Source organism: Gossypium hirsutum, chromosome D11 (assembly GCF_007990345.1).
Source record: "Gossypium hirsutum isolate 1008001.06 chromosome D11, Gossypium_hirsutum_v2.1, whole genome shotgun sequence".
Lineage (NCBI taxonomy): Eukaryota > Viridiplantae > Streptophyta > Magnoliopsida > Malvales > Malvaceae > Gossypium > Gossypium hirsutum.
The window spans coordinates 30400207-30421178 of NC_053447.1; the positions used below are offsets into that span (position 1 = coordinate 30400207).

General features: G+C 36.6%; 1 protein-coding gene across 1 annotated transcript; it reads left to right on the forward strand.

Moving 5' to 3' along the window:
• The first annotated feature begins 1007 nt into the window (after positions 1–1007).
• Positions 1008–2642, forward strand: LOC107911134 (uncharacterized). The gene is made up of 3 exons (XM_016839019.1): positions 1008–1359; positions 2173–2381; positions 2478–2642. The coding sequence occupies exons 1-3, from the start codon at positions 1008–1010 to the stop codon at positions 2640–2642; spliced, it is 726 nt and encodes a 241-aa protein (XP_016694508.1).
• Positions 2643–20972: the final 18330 nt, after the last annotated feature.

Genomic DNA, 20972 nt, shown 5'->3' on the forward strand with positions numbered 1-20972 from the left:
AAAAGAAATATGTGGGTGAATTGTATATCGAAGACAGAAAACAAGAGTTTTTGATGTTGAAACAAGGTGAAATGTCTGTGGTTGACTATGAATGAGAGTTTTCGAGACTTAGTAGGTATGTTGCTGAGTTTGTGCTGACTGAAATTGACAGTTGCAAGTGATTTCTGCGTGGTTTACGCAATGAGTTATGAGTACAGTTGGTATCACACAGAATCACTGAGTTTGTAGATTTAGTTGAACGAGCAAGAATGGTAAAGCAAGTTGTTGGTTTTGATAAAAAGATTGAGAATACTCGTACTGTTGGAAAGTGCCGTGGAGTTGCTAGTTCAAATCCACCACCGAGGAGATCAAAAGAATTCAATGGTAGCTGTTGATCAAATTTTAAGTCAAATAGAATTGATAGAAATCGTGATAGACAACTGACTGTATCCACGGGTAGTGCACGAGGTCCATCCAGGGATACTGATATTCTGAATTGTGAGCACTGTGGGAAAAAGCATCGGGGTGAATGTTGGAAATTAACTTAAGGCTATTTTCGCCGTGGATCTACAGAACATTTTGTTAGAGATTGTCCGAAGAATGAGAATGGTACACCTGTTACTTCTCAGAGATCTATGCCTACTTCTAGAGGTCGCGGGTCGAGTCGAAGTGGTTCATTTTCGAGAGGTGGTTCTAGAAAGGGAAATGATGTTGTTACTCAACAATCGGAAGCTAGAACGCCAGCTCGAGCTTATGTTGTGTAGACTCGTAAGGATGGTGATGCTAATGATGTAGTGAAAAGTATATTTTTATTACATTCAAAACCTGTTTATGCTTTGATAGATCTGGGATCTCCACATTCATATGTTAATACTAAATTGGTTGAGTCGGGAAGTTTAAAATTTGAGACATATAGAGTATCAATAGTGGTGTCTAGCCCATTGAGACAATCTGTGTTAGTGGATTAGGTGTGTAGAAGAGGTCCGTTAATGATACAAAATATGATCTTCCCTATTAATTTTTTGATAATGCCGTTTGGTGATTTTGATATGATTTTGGGAATGGATTGGCTTACGAAGCACGGGGTGATTCTGTATTGCTGTAAAAAGAAGTTTGTTTTTCGGAGTGAAAACGGTGATAAGATTGAGGTGAATGGTATTCGAATAAGTGGTTTAACTCGTATCATTTCAGCAATTCGAGCTAATAAACTTCTTTATCAAGGTTGTGAAGTTTTTCTAGCCTATGTTATTAATTCGAATTCTGTTGATAGTCAGTGCAGTAAGATTCAAACTGTTTGTGAATTCCTTAATGTGTTTCCCGAGGAATTACAGGGATTGCCACCAGATCGGAAGGTTAAGTTTGCAATTGAAGTGTTTCCTGGTACAGCTCCGGTGTCAATGCCCCTTATCGTATGTCACCTACGGAGTTGAAAGAATTAAATGTAGAATTGCAAGACTTATTGGATCGTGGTTTTATATGCCCTAGTGTATCACCTTAGGGAGCTCTAGTGCTTTTTATTAAAAAGAAAGATGGTTCGATGCGACTATGTATAGATTATCGACAATTGAACAAGGTGAAGATTAAGAATCGATACCCTTTACCTCGTATTGATAACTTATTTGATCAACTAAAAAGAGCTTCTATCTTTTCAAAGATTGATTTGAGATCGGGTTATTATCAGTTGAAAGTGAAAGAAGACAACATTTCGTACACGGTATGGTTATTATGAATTTTTAGTGATGCCTATTGGATTGACGAATGCTCTGGAAGCATTTATGGATCTCATGAATCGTATTTTCCAACCGTATTTGGATCAATTTGTGGTAGTATTTATTGATGATATTCTGGTGTATTCGAAATCCGAATTCGAGCATGAACAACACCTCAAAATTGTTTTGCAAGTGTTATGGGAGAAACAGTTATATGAAAAGCTTAGTAAGTGTGAATTTTGGTTATCAGATGTCATATTTTTGGGGCATGTTATCTAAGCAGATGGAATTAGTGTTGATTCGAAAAAGATCGAGGCAATTGTTTAGTGGAAAACACTAAGGAATGTGTCAGAGGTTCGTAATTTTCTTGGACTAGCTGGTTATTATCGAAGATTTGTAAATGTATTTTCGAAGATAGCCTTGCCATTGACAAAGTTATTGCATAAGAATGTTCAATTCATCTAAGATGATCAATGTCAAAAAGGTTTTGAGAAATTGAAGCAAATGTTGACTGAAGTGCTAGTTTTGACTTTACCGGAACCGAGAAAGGATTTTGTCATTCATAGTGATGCTTCCTTGAGTGGTCTTGGTTCTGTTTGGATGCAAGATGGGAAAGTGATTGCTTATGAGTCTCGTCAGTTGAAAGCACATGAACATAATTATCTGACACACAATTTGGAGCTAACTGTTGTGGTTTTTGCTCTAAAGATCTGGAGACACTACTTGTATGATGAAAAGTGTTATATTTATACTAATCATAAGAGTCTTAAATATCTTCTATCTCAAAAGGAGTTGAATTTGAGACAGCGTCGTTGGATAGAGCTTTTGAAAGATTTTGATTGTGTTATTGATTATCATCCTGGTAAAGCTAATGTCGTAGCTGATGCGTTGAGTAGAAAATCAGCGATTGAATTGCTAGCAATGTTTGCTCAGCTCAGTATTAATGACGATTGAAGCTTATTGGCTGAATTAAAAATCAAACCGGTGATGTTTGATCGGATCAAGTCAGTACAGTTAGAAGATGACAAGTTGGCAAAGAAAAGAGAAATGGTTTAGAACGGTACATTAGAAACTTTCAACATTGATGATTGTGGTTGCTTGAGATTTCATAACCGAATCTGTGTTCCAGATGTTTCTGAATTGGAAGAGTTGCGTAATAAGTGAGTTCCGTTAGTGAGAGTGTTGTGGCATAGTCATACTGTTGAGGAAGCGACTTGGGAACCGAAAGAAACTATGAGATCTCAGTACCCCCACATCTTTTTAGGTAAATTTTGAGGACGAAATTTATTTAGGGAGGAGGATTATAACGACCCGATAGTCACGAGTGTCGAAAAGTGTATTTTCGAGACTCCATTTTCGTAAATTTGACTCGTAAATATTAAATATTTACGAAGTTAGTTGTGTGGTTAATTAGGTTTTGGTTAGGTGAATTTGTATGAATTAAGAGTAATTAGGTATAAGAACTAAATTGCATAAAGGATGAAATGTGAATTATAGATTAAAGGAAAACTAAAAGGACTAAAGATGCAATTATGCCAATGGTCATAATTGAGGCGGCATAAGTGTAGATATTATAAAATTTTAAAGTTAAAATATATATTATAATATTAAAACTTAAATGTTAAGTAAATATATTATATTATTATATATAATAATATATTATATTATTATAATAAAACAAATAAATAAAAAGAAAAAGGAAATAGAAAAAGAAGGAAAGAAACAGAGAAAGCCAAACGAAACATGGAGAAAAAGAAAGAAAAGAAAGAAGGAAAGAAAAATTAGGGTTTCAAAGTTCCAAGCTCAATTAGTTAGTCAATTTAGTCCCTTTTCTTGTAATTTTATGTTTTTGGAATCCCGGTATTAAATACTACTCGACCCATGTCAAAATTTTAGAAAATATTGAGTTTTTAAGTGTTTTCTATGTTGAATAATTTTAATATTAGGAATTAAATTGATAGATTTTTAAGTTAGAAATGAAAAAGGATTAAATTGTAGAACAAATAGTAAATTTTGTGTAATAGGGACTAAATTGTGTAAAATTTGAAATTTAGGATTTTATGTGAAAAATAGGGAGTTAAATCTAGTTTAAAGTGGAAATTAAATGAAAATAAAGAATTAAAAGTGAAGAATAAAAGTTAATCTTGGTTTAGGGACTAAATTGAAATTTAGGCAATATTTGAGTAAAAAATTGAAATATTCAATATAAAATTGAATTGTGTTGTATTGATGATTTTTAATTGTTTTAATTCAGTAGCTAACGTCGTAGCAGAACCCTCGACTAAGAGGGCAAAAGGTAAAGTCGATGAGGAATAGCTCAGAATTTCTAGTTTGTATCTATAATCTGAAGCTAGTTATTAATTGTTCTAATTTTTATTTAATGTATATGGTAAGTTTTGAGGTAAGGAATTGATATTTTGATAATTGATTCAATGGATTTAATTGGTAGGTATACATATATTGAATGGATTGATTTTTGAAATGAAATGAATATATGTGTAATTATGTGATTATATGAAAAATCAGTATTGGATATTGAATATATCTAAAATGTGAAATTTAAATCCTATTAACTGTATCGGGCTGAGTTGGATATAGATGGCATGCCATAGGATTGGAAGAGTTCAAGGATTTCTTCCACTTCGAGTCAATGAGACACTGGGTGTCAATTTACTACTTCAGACTAATTCGACGAGGCACTAGATGCCAATTTACTTCGGTTTAGCTAATGAGACAATGGGTGTCAAATTATTACTTCGAATTATCCGATCAGGCACTGGATGCCAAACTGGTGTGTTTTAGTTGGATTTGTGTATCAGTCCGAGTCTGAGTCGTGTTAATAGGGGTAAATGAATAGTAAAGTTTTATGATTGATATTGAAATGGCATGGTATGAGAAATAAAATGTGAAGTAACTTGTGAAAAGCTATGAAAGTAGCAAGTATGTGAATTGAGATATATTTGTGAAACAAATAAAATATGATATGATTGTTGTAATAATTAAATATTATTATTAGTTTATATTTCAATTGTATAGTAATTTCTTATCTTTAAATATTCGGATTATAGAAATACCACTGATTTTTTACTCAGCATACGATTTTGTTTTCCGTGTGTAGGTTAGGTACTTAATTTTGATCACCGATTCAGTATCCAACAACAGTCCCGAACTCAAACGTGGTGATGTTTTTCTTTCTCGGCATGTACCTAGGGTGTCTAAATACTAATCATTTTGTGGATTGTTTGTAAATAAGATTATAAGTTAATATTGGATGGTTATATACATATAAATATGTGTTTATATTTTAGGTCATATTATGACATAATTAAGTTAATGTTTAAAAGAACATGGAATAGGGAAAATAGATTGAATTTGGCATGTTTACAAATTGGATTTGATTGATGTTTCATTGATATGTTTTGAGGATATAATTGTGGTACCTATGAGGGTACATTGGTTGGACATCTAGGATGATTGTTTTGACATGTTTTGGATATGTTCGATTTTTTTTTGAATTAGTTAAACAAATGGTTTTTGAGTTGCTTAGTGTGTAAGCTTGCAGGGAATGGTAAACTTGTTGTTAAAGGTACATATTGAGTCCACACGGCCAGACACACGAGCGTGTGACTTGGCCGTGTAAGACACATGACGAGTACACGGGCGTGCGAAGCCATCTCGATATGGCACACGGGCGCGTGGCTTGGCCGTGTGACGCAAGTTAGAGAGTTACATGGGTATAGACAAAGGCTGAGACACGGCCGTGTGTCCCTATTTCGAATTCCCACACAGCCTGAGACACGGGCATGTCTCCTGGTAGTGTGAGTCACACGGCCTGACCACACGGCCGTGTGAACCTTGTAGCTTTGAAAAAAATTTAATATTTCGTAAAAAATTCTCTGAGTTTCTGAATTAGTCCCGATTTGTTTCTATCATTTAGTTTTGGCCTCGAGGGCTCGAATAAGGGACAATATGTATGAGTTTGATGGATTTTGACTTGAATATTATATGATATGAAATGTTTTGAAATTATGTCTGTTTGATCGGTAATGCTCCGAAACGCTATTCCGGCGATGGATGTGGGTTAGGGGTATTACATTGACAGCATGTTTGATTTGTTGGAATGAAATAAGATATGATTTGAGTAGTTATTCAGTGGGAATGAAATAGGGAAAGAATAATATTACTTAGTTTGGTTCATTGAATGGAATAAACTCGTAATAATATTACATTATTTGATTAGATAAAATAATAAGGAATAGATCACAAATGATAATTTAACCCTTACAAATAAAAAATGTTTTAAATATATTATAAATATAATGACCCGATTTTATATTATATTATAAATAATTTACTTATTATAGAATAAACAATTAAGCATATGTTTTGTTATTATATGATCAGTTAAAATAGTAATTACGTACACAATAAATAATACAAATTATTATATATTAATTTTATTATGTTAATTTAAAAAATAAGAAAAAGGAATTATTTTGATTCAATCTTCTCTTGCCAAGTCAAATTCTATATTTTTGACAACGAAAGTAATCACTCAATATTAACAGTTTTTTTTTATCTTTTTTGTGCGATTCAGGATATAGTATCCTATTCCATAGATCTATGTAGTTCCAAAAAATAATTTATTTATCTTATTATTAATCAAGGATTTTGTATATAGCTAGAACGACCCTCACAAATTGCGACTACTAATTTGTTAAGAATTAATCGAATTATTAATATGATTTTAATAATTTATTATATTATAATGAATTATTTAATGTCTTTAATAGTCTTTTTCATTTTCATCTCATTACTATCAATGTGTTTAAATTCAAACACATCTCATCATTAATTTTTATCTCACCCTACAATAATTAAGCTTATCATCACTGTTGTTTTTAAACTTATCGTCCATCCAAACTGTTAAGGATTAAGTTAGTTGTGGTAGTTGACAATTAAGTTTCTTAAGTCAGTTATTGTTTCTGTTATTCTATTGTTGAATTGGTTAGTAGGTTTCTATAAAATGCTATAGACTATGCCTTCATAGGCAAGGTTTTTGATTCAATAAGATGAAGTTCATTTTCTCTTCAATTTACAACTTCTTTCTTGTTGTATGTTGTGTTTCTTCTTGCTAAAGTGAAAGTTCTTGACATGGTACCAGAGCTAAGGGTTTTCTATTAAAGTTGTAGTTCACTCAAGTTTTGTTGGATTGTCATGGCACTTGAGGTTTTTGAAGTTAGTCTAAATCATTCCACAAATAGTGGTGGTGGTGAGCAAGCCAATTTTCCTTGTTCAGAACCTGGTTCAGTGATCTCTGTTGTTGGTAAGAAAGTTCAATGGTTTTCTAAGCAAGATACTATCAAACTTGGTGAAAATAATTTTCTTTTGTGGAAGCATCAAATCTTGTTGGTTCTTGAAAGATACGGTGTCCAAGGGTTTGTTTTAGGCACTTTCAATGTTCCTTCTCAATTCTTGGTTGACAAGGATGGGCAATTAGTTAAGAATCCTAAATATGTTCTGTATAATCAACATGAAAAACTATTAGTTTCTTGGTTATTGTCCACTATGTGTGATGAAATTTTGGTGTATCTTACTAGTGCTTGTACGAGCTTTGATGTATGGGCAACTATAGAAAGAAGATTTGCTACAAAGTCTACCATCAAGATTTTGAGTTTAAGGCATACCTTGTACTCTCAAAAGAAGAGTAAATTGTCAGTAAAAAAATACTTGGCCAAGATCAAGGGAATGTGTGACACCTTGACTTCTATAGGTAGTTTGATTTTTAAGCAGGAGCAAGTTAATATCATTTTAGTTGGGCTCTCGGTTGAATATGAGTTTGTAAGGGTGGTTGCATCAGCCATTTATGTTTCCCTTGAGCTCCTTGCTGATATGCTTATTGACTGTGAAGCTAGGCAACTAGAGTTTGTGTTAAGTGTGCCTATACAAGCCAATCTAACTAGTCAACAAAAAAATGGTAGTATAGGTCAGTGCAAGACTTCTAAAAGTAAGAGATACATTCAAGGTCATAAGAAGTTGAGATGTGGATTATAGTATGGTAGAGGGTCTCATTGTGGAAAAAGTGTGGGAGAAGGTTTTTCCAAAATCAGCCTAGTGTCAGTTATGTGGTAAGATTGGACATATTGTGTAAAAATGTTATTACTGTTTTGATGAGAACTTTGTAGGTGTTTTTGATGAGACCTTTGTAGGTGTTTTTGATGAAAGTTCAACCATAGCTATGAATTGACATTAGTTTACTGATTCAAGACAGTCAACATCCTCTTCACCAAGTTATGGCATGCATCAGTGTTGCATTAGAACTCCTGGCCTTTTAGCAAGTATTGGTCAACCAAGGGGTCACCTTGCAAACACCCACACAAATCAGATGTGTTATCCTAACTCAGGAGGCACAAATCACATTTCCAATGATGTGTCTATCTTAGATCATGCTACTGAATATACAGGTAAAAGTAAACTTTTTATGGGTAATGGTGCTCCTGTTCATATCAGTCATGTAGGGTCTTCCTCTACTACTATGGGCACAAGACTTTTGCGTCTTAAAAATGTTGTTATTGTACCAATTGTTTTTAAGAAACTAATATTAGTATCTCAGTTTGCAAAAGACAATCAAGTGTACTTTGAATTTCATCCCTATCATTGTTTTGTGAAGGACATCAAGACATGAATGGTTTTGCTAGTGGGGCACATACATAAAGGGTTGTACAGGTTTAATACGTCTTCTCAATAAGGAGTTTCTGCAGTTCCTACTACTATTATTCATGTTGTTAAACTTGACATCAATACTGTTGTTTCTCCTACTGTTTCTTCTTTCACTACCGTTTCTCATTCTGTTTTAGACTTGTAAAACAAAAGACTTGGTTATCCGTGTAATAGAACACTTCATCAAGTGCTTAAACTTTGTAATATTGCCCCAAAACAATCTCAATTTTCATTTGTTTATGCAACTTGCCAATTAGGAAAGCCTCATAAACTGACATTTATTAGTTCTAAGATAGTATATTACTCACTGTTTGAACTTATTCTGTCAGATTTATGAGATTTGCTCCCCTTTCTTTAGAAGGTTTCTTTTATTATGTTACCTTTGTAGATTATTACAATAGGTATGCATGGATATATCTACTCGAGTCTAAAACTGTCATTCTTGAAAAAGTTGTTCAGTTTCACAAGTTTGTTGAGGTTTAGTTTGGATGCAGGATTAAGAAGTTTCAGACCATTGACTCAAGTTTTTTCTCAGCTTGGAATTTAGAACAGAGAGACTTGCCTTCATACCTCAAAATAGAATGACATTGTAGATATGAAGCACAAACACCTGGTTGAGATTGGTCTTACTTTGCATGCGCAAGCTTCTTTGCCAATAGTCCTACACTTTTCATCTACTTTGCTTGCACAAGCTTCTTTGGAAATGTTCCTACACTTGTATTTAGCACATGCATGCATTTCTCATGCTGTTTGATCTGTCATAATTCGGTGTAGTAGATTAAACTAGTTTTTGCACTTTAGGAGCTTGAACACAAGTATTTTAGTTAAGTTTTAATCATGTTTTCATAAGTTTAGTTAAATTTAATAAAGTATGTAATTTGAGTCTTTTATTGACCTTAGGGGCCGAATGAGGCCTAAAGGTGAGCTAATACACTTTGTGAGCATGCATAAGACTATTAGAAGGCGTGCTAACTCGATATTGGTCGTTATGTTGCAATACGAAGAGCCGGATGTCGCAACATAGGGAGCAGAATAGATGAATTTCAAAACTACTTTCAGTGTCGCGACACACCCCTGAAGACAGCCTGAAGATAAAACATACTGCCCTCAATGTCACGACACAAAACTTGGTGTGTCACAACATCACCTCTGTATGTTAAATAATTATGAGCCAGGGGTATTTGGGTCCCCAAATTCAAATGTTAAGCACGAGGACGAAAACTAACCAAGTGTTAAGGACGATGACAACTTTCGTATTGTATAATATTCTTCCTAAATTTTGTCTTTAATTTGTTTCTTCTTAGGTTTTAGGTGTATTTCAATTCTTGTTATTTGCTTTTGTGGGAGAAATCAAATTGGTGAAACAGTCAAACTCTGTGAGGATTCTGCGCTCAATTCTAATACAAATCAAGCTTCTACTAAGCTTTATACTATTGAATTATTATTAATGTATTCTTTTTTTATCAAGTGTATATTGTTTATGAGACCCATGAAGAATTAATCCTCCTGTGAGGGAATAGTGACTAGAGGTATGATTAATTAATTATTTTGTAGGGTTCTGTTAGTGGATCAGCTATTCACGAAAGGAAGAACCTAAACCGTAGGCCTGACAACCTTAGGAAGTCATGAAGGTGGGAATTAACCCAAATTTGGTATGACCTATCCATGAAAACCTTAACCTTGAACCGATATGAACTATAAGGTCGAGAGAGAAGTAGTTCTTGATGATTGTTATTCTAGTGGAAGATTGGAAGATCTTGCTGGGATATCAAATAGTTGATTTAACAAGAAAACCTGAAGCGAAAATTGATTATGATTACTAAAGCGAGCTAATCACCCATGCCCAGATTTGATATATTCTATTATTTTATTTCTCGAGATTTATTTTTTTTGTCTTTTATTATTATTGTTAGTATAGATCTCAAAAACCTTTACTTTCATTTTATCGTAATATAATTCATTTAAAATACTAATTAGATCTATTTTTGCTTAGGTTAGAATTAATTTAGTGCTCCCCTCCTCTGGTACGATCCTCAGAGTACTCACTTAGTCCGCTGTAACTATATTACAACCTAATTCGTATACTTATGAATACTGCCTTTCAATATATTTTGTGTAGGATTTCTACTCTAGACGTTGGTACATCTGGAGGCGGTCAAGTTGTTGGCACCGTTGCTAGGGAGGCAACATCACTAGATTATTTTTAATTTTTACATTTTAATAGAATAATTAGGAAATATGTAGATTATAGATATGATTTTAGTTTATTTAATTATTTGTTAACATTACTAACATTTCTCTGTTTATCAAGGAACCCTAGTGTACATTCTCGTCTAGGATACTGACAACAAAAACCACAGAAGTTAGTTTAGCATAAAACCATGGATAACTTCGATTACATGTGGTTGGATGAGGAATTAGATTATGATAATGACATCTATGAAGAAGAATTATATGAGGATTGAGAGATCCAAGAGAACTAGCGATTACTGATGCTCGAACTAAGTCAACTTCGAGGAGAAATTCGAATCTCTTTGCAAGATGATGACACTAATATCAATCCAAATTCAATGGGTCATCAATATGAGCAAATCTGAAAATCAGAAAAAGAGAAGAACTCAACCATAAACACTCATGAGGGAAGGGAACCCTCGAACAGTTCGCTAATCCTGAGTATGGAAGAGTACAAGAGTGGTTTAGGAGAAATGACATCACGAGAAGCTATAGAACCAGTTGAGGAAATGGTGGGTGGACAAAAGAATCAATCAGGAGTTGAATTCACCTTCCCAATGATGATAGGTTGTATCAGTGGGAACACATACAAGATCAAGACATTATGGATCTACCTTGACTATTGAAGACAATAATATTTACTTCCAACCTAGTAGAGGAATGGCCAAAGTCTCGAAAATCTATGAAAGAGAACGAGGAAAATCATGCAACTTTAGGGAGACACTAAACTTTAATGTCTTTTATAAGATATTAATCCTTAATCAGACACCCCAAAAGTTCAACAATTTCAGGATTTTCAGGATGTTGACAAAAGTTAAAAAGTATACATTGACAGAACTTATGATCACGAGGCTGGCATCAACCAAACAATATCTCTGGGAAGCATGGAAACAAGGCTGAAGGAGCCATGAATCGGTCGATTACTACAAGAATCACCTAATAGACTTTTAACCCAAGGAGTAGAAAAACCTGAAAACCTCTGAAACTGGAACGCAAGTTCTATGGAACATAATGACACACTAATCAATTCGTTCGAGGTAACTCCCATAATACCATTTCTGTTAGATGTATTATTTGAAAATGTTATGCACAAAAAGCATGAATAGTCACCCCAAAATATATTGTGGAACAAAGACTATAAAAGAAGGTTAGGGTGGTTGCATTACTATTTGATTTTAAAAGTGACTAATTACTATGATCTGTGGAAAGAATTATCAGTGATCAGTGTAGGTCAAAAGGGTAGATTCATAGAGCGAGATAAACGAAGAAAAATAGAATGGCATGATGGGTGTTGGAACAATAATGATAGAAACAAAATACGAGAAATGCCCAAGTGCATATTAACCGAGCTGACAGACGAGTCCAATAACAAGACCTGACATTTTGATGTAACCTTAACCTATTATAGAATATTGTATATATGGCTGACCAATTAATAAAAAATTTACAGAAAGATCAACAACAGGTCTAACACATGCTTGAAGCACTCTGGATATCGAAAAATTTGTAAAAATAAGAGTCGGTGTCGCAACAAAGCACCTCTGTGTCGCAATACCGCATACAGAACAAGAGAAGAAAAGAAATTACCTCGACGTTTTGACACAATGTCCCTAAGTCGCAACATGAAAGAGAGACTACCCAGCTTTTCAAAATTTCAGGGTGCCTTGTGACATCACACCCCGATGTTGCATTGTTGGAACACTAATAGGGATGTTGCAACACTGTAATTTTGTACAGGGTTGACCCGACCCGTTCTCGCAACCTGACAACATAACTCTTATTTTACCCATTTTTAACCTTAAAAACCTTTAATTCTAATTCAAAAACAATTCCACTCAACCATTAAATCTCTTTTAACTACTAAAACCTCTCTAATCTTCTCCACCTTCAAAACTCTCATTTCAATCCAAACCCTAAACCACTCAACCCTCTATTGTAATTTCTAAGCCTATATTTGGGAGAAACATCATCGAACACTTGGAGAAGAAGCGGAAATGATTGTAAAGAGGTCAAGGTTAAGTGCATCTTTACTTTTTTTACTATTCCATTTATTATTGATTAATTTTCTTTGATTTCCTAAAAGTTGAATTTTAGAAAATGCATCCTAGAAGAAGTAGGAAAGCTACGGTCTAAAAAACTCCAGTGGTTTCGGACCATGAAAAATTTTGAAACCCAAATGCTGAGAAATATTTTTTTGAGTTACAAGGAAGACCACTTATACAAGAATGAGGGTTCAAACCCTCAATAGCTTTTTGCAATGAGTTATGGACTTTATTAAGGTACCACTGCTGGGAGCAATTCTGTGTCACTCCTGAAGTGGTTATACTAGTAGTACAAGAATTTTATGCCTCTTTTAGAGATCAAGAAATGAGAAAAAAGCAAGGTGCAAGTTGGGAGACTATAACGATGATAGGAGAAGAAGTACTGATCACCTCTAGAGAGATATGTGAGTTTTATGACATCCTTTATTATGACAAACACTTCCTTGATAAAATTTATTTAAATACATTTAAGGATATAGAGATGCAAGATGTCGTTAAGTACTTAACTCAGCATATGGGTACATGCAATTATAGGTTGGATACAACCTTCCCAACTAATTTCAATCAAGCAATAATGTTCTCAGCAGTGAAAATATAAATGCAATTTATAGGTACTAGGATTGCACCAACTTTGAATATTTCTAACTTTAATACTTTCTGAGCTATTCTTTTGTGTGGAATTTGTAACACCCAAACTCGGCCTAGACGTTCTAGTCGAATCTGGTGATGTCACATGATATTGTTTTTCGAAAAAGTGAGTTGTCGTCAAAAACCTCTTACCTATATAACCTCTTGACAGTATCTTATGTTAATTCCAGGACGTGTCGTTCATTTTCAAAACGTAATTCATAAAGTTACTCTCTTTCAAAATGTTATTAATTTTCAAAACGTCACTTATTGCGGAAGCTTTTTAAGATAGTTTCATATTTGAGTGAATTTTGTTAAAATGTTTGCTTCGTTTTGAAAACTTGATTATCCCTACTACTACTAGCAGTTATAAATCAAAACAATAAAAATCTCAAATTAAAAATATAAATCCAAAGATGCCATGATACAGTAAAACCCCCAACATAAAATCAAAATCATAATTAAGCACTTAAATGGAATAAAGTAGTTAGTGTGGCCATCGCTGAGTCCTCCACCGCACTGATGCTCCTATGACTAGGGATTACCTGTACAGATGAATAAGAAGGGTGAGTTTACGAAAACTTAGTGTGTAATCTCATATATACCAGAAGACAGAAAGCAAACACAATCTGCGCCTAAGCCCTTTTTCAGTATCAAATTCGGTTTCAGTTAGGGCCTTAGCCCATTTCAGTACAGGTGTAGTCATGCATTAAGCCCTTGGCCCATTACAGTATCAGTAATCAGTACAATGTTAGTTATGCGATCACAAAATCCTACCCAACAGCCTCTACACTCCATGTGGGGATATAATCAACCCACCCATCCCTACACTCCAAGTAGCACCGAATGTGGCACTGTTCAGTAATATACAGTTGAGCTGCAAGTAAGTTAGGCTCGAAGCCTTTCAGTACAGTTCCTCCAATCAATATAAACCTATCCCCATGCAATGCATAATGCAATGTCGGCATGTCAAATCATGGTATCATACAGGCATTTAGTACAGTTTTAACAGCATGCTCAATATACAGTCATTAATATATATCGTACATGGATATAATAGTCATTCAGTCAATTAGGGGTTTAGGTAAGCTTACAGACCTTACAGTAGGTTCACAGTCGTCTCGGGCGACCTGTGAACCTTAACATCAAAACAGGGAAAAATGGGCCAACATGCCCATGTTGTTGGCCTGTGAAGGCCCACATGCCCGTGTGGCCCATACGGCCCAAAATAACCTCGACCATGTGGATTACACGGCCTGGCCCAATAATCTCACACGCCGGTGTGGTTCACCATTGTGGGCCCACATACCTGTGTGGCTCACACGGCCCAATTCGGTTCGGCCTGTGTATTGCACACGACCAGCCTCGTCGATCACACGTCTATGTTCGATCACACGGCCAACCACACGGGCGGCCACACGCCCGTGTGGTGTCGATAGTCTCCATTTTTAGCTTTTTGCTGATTTCAGTGTCCAGTGTTACGGTTACACACCTGGTAATTTTTCGCTGCTAACCCAACCACGAGTACTCCAATACGTCAGACAAAAATAGAATGGCGATTCCCTACTACCAAAGTGTCAATCAAAAGCCCACTGCTTTTTGATAAAATTCGAATGCGCGAAAACGTAAACAACTATTGAAAGAGGCCAAGACAGAGGCCCAAGGAACAACAATTCGGTTGCAACCAAGTAGGAAACAGAAGTAACCCTCCAATTAGTCACTTTTAAACGAAGCATTAAGAACAAACAATTTTCAGAAACTATAGACAACCTTACCTTCGATGAACGACAATGGATTTGCAATTAAATGGCACCACCTGGAATTCCTACAGTCGCCTAAAGGTCTCCTAACCAGAAATAGAACTCCCATTAGACAAATAACAACAATAAGATAGAAGCTATAATAGCAAAACCTACCGTCACTGCTCAAAGATATTGAAGAAGCAAATCGCGACCACAAGAAAAAGAAGGTTATGAAACGAAAGAAATTTGCAACAAACAGGAAAAGAGGGAATCGACAGAACCAAGACAATAAAATAAAAGAGAAAGATGGAGAGGGAAAAACTAAAGGAAACTTTCGGCAGGAGAGAATGAACAAAGAAATTCAGCTTCAGCAAAACTGAGGAAGAAAAAACCAAATTTTGAATAAAAAAGAATCTAATCCAATCACAATCCCTTAATTTCTCCTATTTTTACTCCTCAAATCTCTCTACATTACTCCCCACTCAATCCAAGCACCCCAAAACATGCACAACCTCACACACATCTCAAACACTGAGTATTTTACCACATTTCAAACTCCTTCAGGCCCAAGAACAAAAAAAATCCCCCTTGCATGTATAGGGATTCGAACTCAAGACCCCCAACACACTGACACTCTACTTAACCACCAGACCAGCATGCCCATTCTGACATATTTTACCAACAAATATTTATAAACCTACTGATTCGAGATAAGGGTTTATTCATTTAAAAATAAAAATTTGCCCAATCTAATGCTTGAATTTGAGACCTCTCAAACACTTCCCAGAACACTTAACCACTGAAGCAGACATACAATTGTGTCATAAACATACGAAAAACTATATAAGAGATTTTGGAGCGTTACAGAATTTGCAGCACAAGAAAATATATGTGGGCAAGTGGATTTATCGTGAGATGAAGTGCTGTGTAAATAGCCAAAAAGCTGAGGTTTTCTTTCCTCACCTTGTGACAGCACTGTGTGGAAACGTAGATGTTTCAGTGGGAGAAAATGATCAATTCATGAAGCTAACAAAGAGCATAATCGAAGATTCACTATATAAAAAATATTTTGGGCTTTAGAGGAAATAAATTATTGATTAGAACCAGAGAGGGAAAGAAAATTTGGATGTTCTGGTGTCACTAAAGCAAAAGGGAACATCGAAAACATGGAAAAGAGCAAGTGGGAGCATCGACGAAAAAATTTATGGAATTATCAGATGGATGTAAGAGATGGGCCCGATACTTCAAGTATATTCCCGATTGAACGAGTTAAAAGGGGTTTTAATTACCCATCAGACATGTTCGGCCCAACACAAACACATCATAGAACTGAAGAGGAGGCGACCTTAGAAGATGAGAATGAACGGGACCTCCTAAGAGTAGAGGATGACTATGAGGCGGTAGGCTAACCACAATATTCTACAACAAAAAGGGCCAGTCATTCAAAACCCAACCCGACATGCACCTTCAACGGGAAGGATTTTCAATCATGAGTATGGTTTGGGAAAAGGAAAAACACCAACGGTAGTTGCCTCATTTTGATAATTCGAATTCAAAGTGAATTTTTGGGATTGTATTAATTTTGGGGATGATTTTTAATTTATTTAAATTATTAGGAGTAGGAGTAATAGTAGAATATTAGTTATTTGGTGTTTTGTTTCAATTTTTTGTATAGTAACCCCACATAGCAGATGCACAACAATTTTGAGCTTTGAACAATCAAAGGAGAAAACACCCATCAATAGCTTATGAAACCATCACGATCAATCGAGTAACTCCATTCCTTATCTTTTACAGGGCTACACATTGAGGACAATGTGTTTATCTAAAGTGTGTGGGGGGTAACATAGAAAAATGAAGTTGTACGATAGGGTCCAATAAACCTAGGGCTCAACTTGCCATTACGACCAAATCTCAGTACCTTCTTCCATGGCTAGACCTTAAGAAAAATGATGTCCCCTGCCAAATACTCAATCTCTCGACGCTTCAGATCTGTATAGGACTTCTGTCTCTATATACTGCCTTCAGTTGGTTTCGAATCAACCTAACCTTATCAAAAATATCAAAAACTAGTTTAGGGCCCAGAACAAGCTGCTTGCCCAACTCAGTCCAACATGAAGGTGTGCGACACCTACGATTATATAATCCCTCGTAGGGTGCCATTTGAATGCTAGACTGATAGCTGTTGTTATAAGCAAATTCTGTTAGCGGCAGGTAATCCTCCCAACTGCCTCGGAAGTCAAGCACACAACTTCTCAGCATATCCTCCATTATTTGAATCACCCTCTATGACTGACCGTTAGTCTGAGGATTGAACGCAGTAATGAAGTCCAATCTTATACCCAGAACTTCATATAACTTTTTCCAGAATCAAGATGTGAAGCGAGGACCCCTATCAGATATTATTGAAATTGATACCCCATAAAGTCTCACTATCTCAGACACATACAATTTAGCTAGCTTCTGTAGAGAGTAGTCAGTACGAACTGGTATGACGTGGGCAGATTTGGCCAATCGATCCACGATGAACCACACTAAATCCTTCTTACTGGGTGTGAGTGGTAACCCACGAACGAAATCCATAGTTACACGTTGCCACTTCTAAAGCGGAATCTTGATTGGCTGCAACAATCTCGAAGGTAATTGATGTTCAGCCTTAACATGCTGGCATGTCTAACACTTAGCCACGAATTCGGTAACCTCTCGCTTAAGACCTGGCCACCAGTATAACTCACGAAGGTCATTATGCACCTCTCTCAGAATAGACTGCCTCAATTTAGTATCTTTCGGTACACAGATTCTCCTACGGAAACAGAGCACCCTTTCGCTATTCAGTCTAAAGTCCTCGGTATTCTCACTCTCAACCTGTCGGAAACGAAGACCCAACACCTCATCCCTTATCTGCTTACCCTTAATCTGCTCTGTCCACGTTGGTTTAACTTGAAGTTCGGCTAACAGACTTCCATCATCAAATAAATTGAGGTGAGCAAACATCGCCCTCAGGTCAGTCATAGCTCTACGGCTCAATGCGTTGGCCACCATATTAACCTTACCAGGGAGATATTCAATAGTACAGTCGTAGTCAGTAAGCAGCTCAATCCATCTACGCTGCCTAAGATTTAGATCCTTCTAAGTGAGGAGGTACTTGAGGCTCTTGTGATCAGTGTAAATGATACACTTCTCACCATACAAATAATGCCTCCAAATTTTCAGTACGAATACCATTACGGCCAACTCTAAGTCATGCGTCGAATAATTCACCTCATGAGTCTTAAGCTGACGAGACGTGTACACTACCACCTTACCCTCTTGCATCAACAGACATCCTAAATCGACATGTGATGCGTCACTGTAAACAGTAAAATCTTTTCTAGACTCTGGCTGTATTAGAATAGGGGCCTCAGTCAGTACAGTCTTGAGCTTATCAAAGTTCTCTTGCTGCAAATTAGTCCAATTAAATGACACACCCTTATGTAGCAGCTTAGTCAAGGGTGTAGCAATCAAAGAAAACCCCTCTATAAATCGCCAATAATGCCCTGCCAGTCCTAGAAAACTTGGGATCTTAGATACAGTCTTAGGCTGCTTCTAATCCAAGACAGCCTCAATCTTTTGATGATCGACTCGAATTCCCTCAACAGAAACCACATGTCCCAGAAATGTTACTTAACATAACCAGGACTCACATTTACTAAACTTGGCGTACAGTTGTTTTTCTCACAAAATTTGTAGAACCACTCTGAGGTGTTCATCGTGCTCACCCTCAATTCTCGAATACACTAGTATGTCGTCAATAAATACCACCACGAACTGATCCAGATAGGGCTAGAACACTCGGTTCATCAGATCCATGAAACTGCTGGTGAATTCTTCAGTCCAAATGGCATCACTAGAAACTTGTAATGTTCGTATCGAGTCCTAAATGTTGTCTTGTATACATCAATCTCTTTAACCCTCAACTGATGATATCCTGATCAGAGGTTAATTTTGGAGAAAACCGAAGCCCCTCAAAACTGATCAATTAGATCATTTATCATCAGTAAGGGATACTTATACTTGATTGTCAACTTGTTTAATTGTCGATAGTCAATACACATACGCATAGATCCATCCTTCTTTTTCACGAACAGAACTGGTGTTCTCCACAGAGACACACTAGGCGGATGAACCCACGATCCAGTAACTCTTCAGTTTGAGCCTTAAGCTCCACAAACTCTTTTAGAGCCATTCTATAAGGAGCGATGGGTATCAGAGATGTATTAGAAATGAGCTCAATCCCGAACTCCACTTCACGATTCGGAGGTAACCTAGGTATCTCTTCAGGAAAAACGTCTAGAAAGTCCTTAACTGTCCTGATATCCTTAATCGAAGAACCCCCAAAATCTGAAACACTAATATAGGCCAAATACACCTCACATCCCTTACGAACCAACTTTTTCATCCTCAATACAGAAATTACATTCGATAAGTAGTTCTGACATTCCCCAATTACGAGTACCTCGCTATCCTCCTCAGCTCTCAGTATAACCCTTTTTGTGGCACAGTCCAAACTCACTCGGTGTTTGACTAACCAATACATCCCCAGTATCAGATCAAACAATCCAAAAGGCAGTTCCATCAGATCAACCAGAAAAATAGCCCATTGAACCTCTAAAGGAACGTCTCTAAACAACTTATTTACCTTTATCGATTGTCTCAACAGACTCAATACAGTCATCTCCCTCGTAGTGCTCTCAACCAGTATACCCAAGTTTTCAGATATGGTACAAGCTATATAGGAGTGAGTGGATCCTATATCTATTAGCGTAGTATAATGTACATTATAAATAAAGAACGTAACTATGATAACGTCCGGAGCATCTCCATCCTCTCAGTGACGTGCAACATAAACCAAAGTCGGCTGCCTTGCCTCAATATGACCAGCACCTTTGCCCTGTGTTCTCTAGCCACGGCCCAAACCATTACCACCTTTGGCCTGACCACAGCCTCTCGGTGGCTGCTGAACTACTCTCGGTGGTGGTGCAATACCAGTTCCTGGAGCTTGCATCTGATCGGACCTACGTGGACACTCTCTAATACGGTGCTCTAGAGAATCACACCTCAAACATGCCCAGTTCTTTTCAAACACTCACCCTGATGACGTTTACCACAGTTAGTACACAGCGACTGTCCAGTAGCAACAATGAGAGCCCCAAATCTGATCGACCCATCAATTCTGGCCTTTTTTAAGGCTCTCAACGAAACTCGAGGGCTCTAAATCCCTCTTATTCCTACCTCTCTCTTTGTCACGGTTCTGGCGCTCAGTGCGCTTCACTTCTTCAGTGATCTTCGCCTTATCAACCCGTGTAGCAAAATCTCACTCCCTCTATGGAACTATCAGAACCCTCAAATTATCCTTGAGGCCATCCTCGAAACGAACACATTGCTTGTACTTAGTCGCCACTATACCACATGCATAGCGACTCAATCATAAAAACTCGGCCTCATACTTGGCTACTGATTTGTCTCTCTGAATCAGATTTAAGAACTCCCTCCTACGGGCATCCACATAACTGGCGCCCACATACTTTCCCAAGAAAGTAGCCTTAAAGAACTCCCAGGTCAGTCGATCAGGCTGAGTGCCCTCCTTAACAGTGAGCCACCACTGATAAGCCTCATCACATAGCAAGGATACAGCACCCTTCAACTTCTGTTCAGGGGTGCAGTCCAAGTAGTCCATAATCCTTTCTGTGGCCTCAATATAGTATTTTGCCACATTAGGGGCAACTTTAGCAATACCCCTAAAAAGCATAGCTCTGTTAGACCGGAGTCATTTCGTAACTGACCTACAGCCTCTAGCTCTAGTATTGGGTCCAACGACCCTATCTAGAATCCTTAACATGGCTTGAGACAGTGCGTCGTCCCCAGCTGCACGATCATGAAAC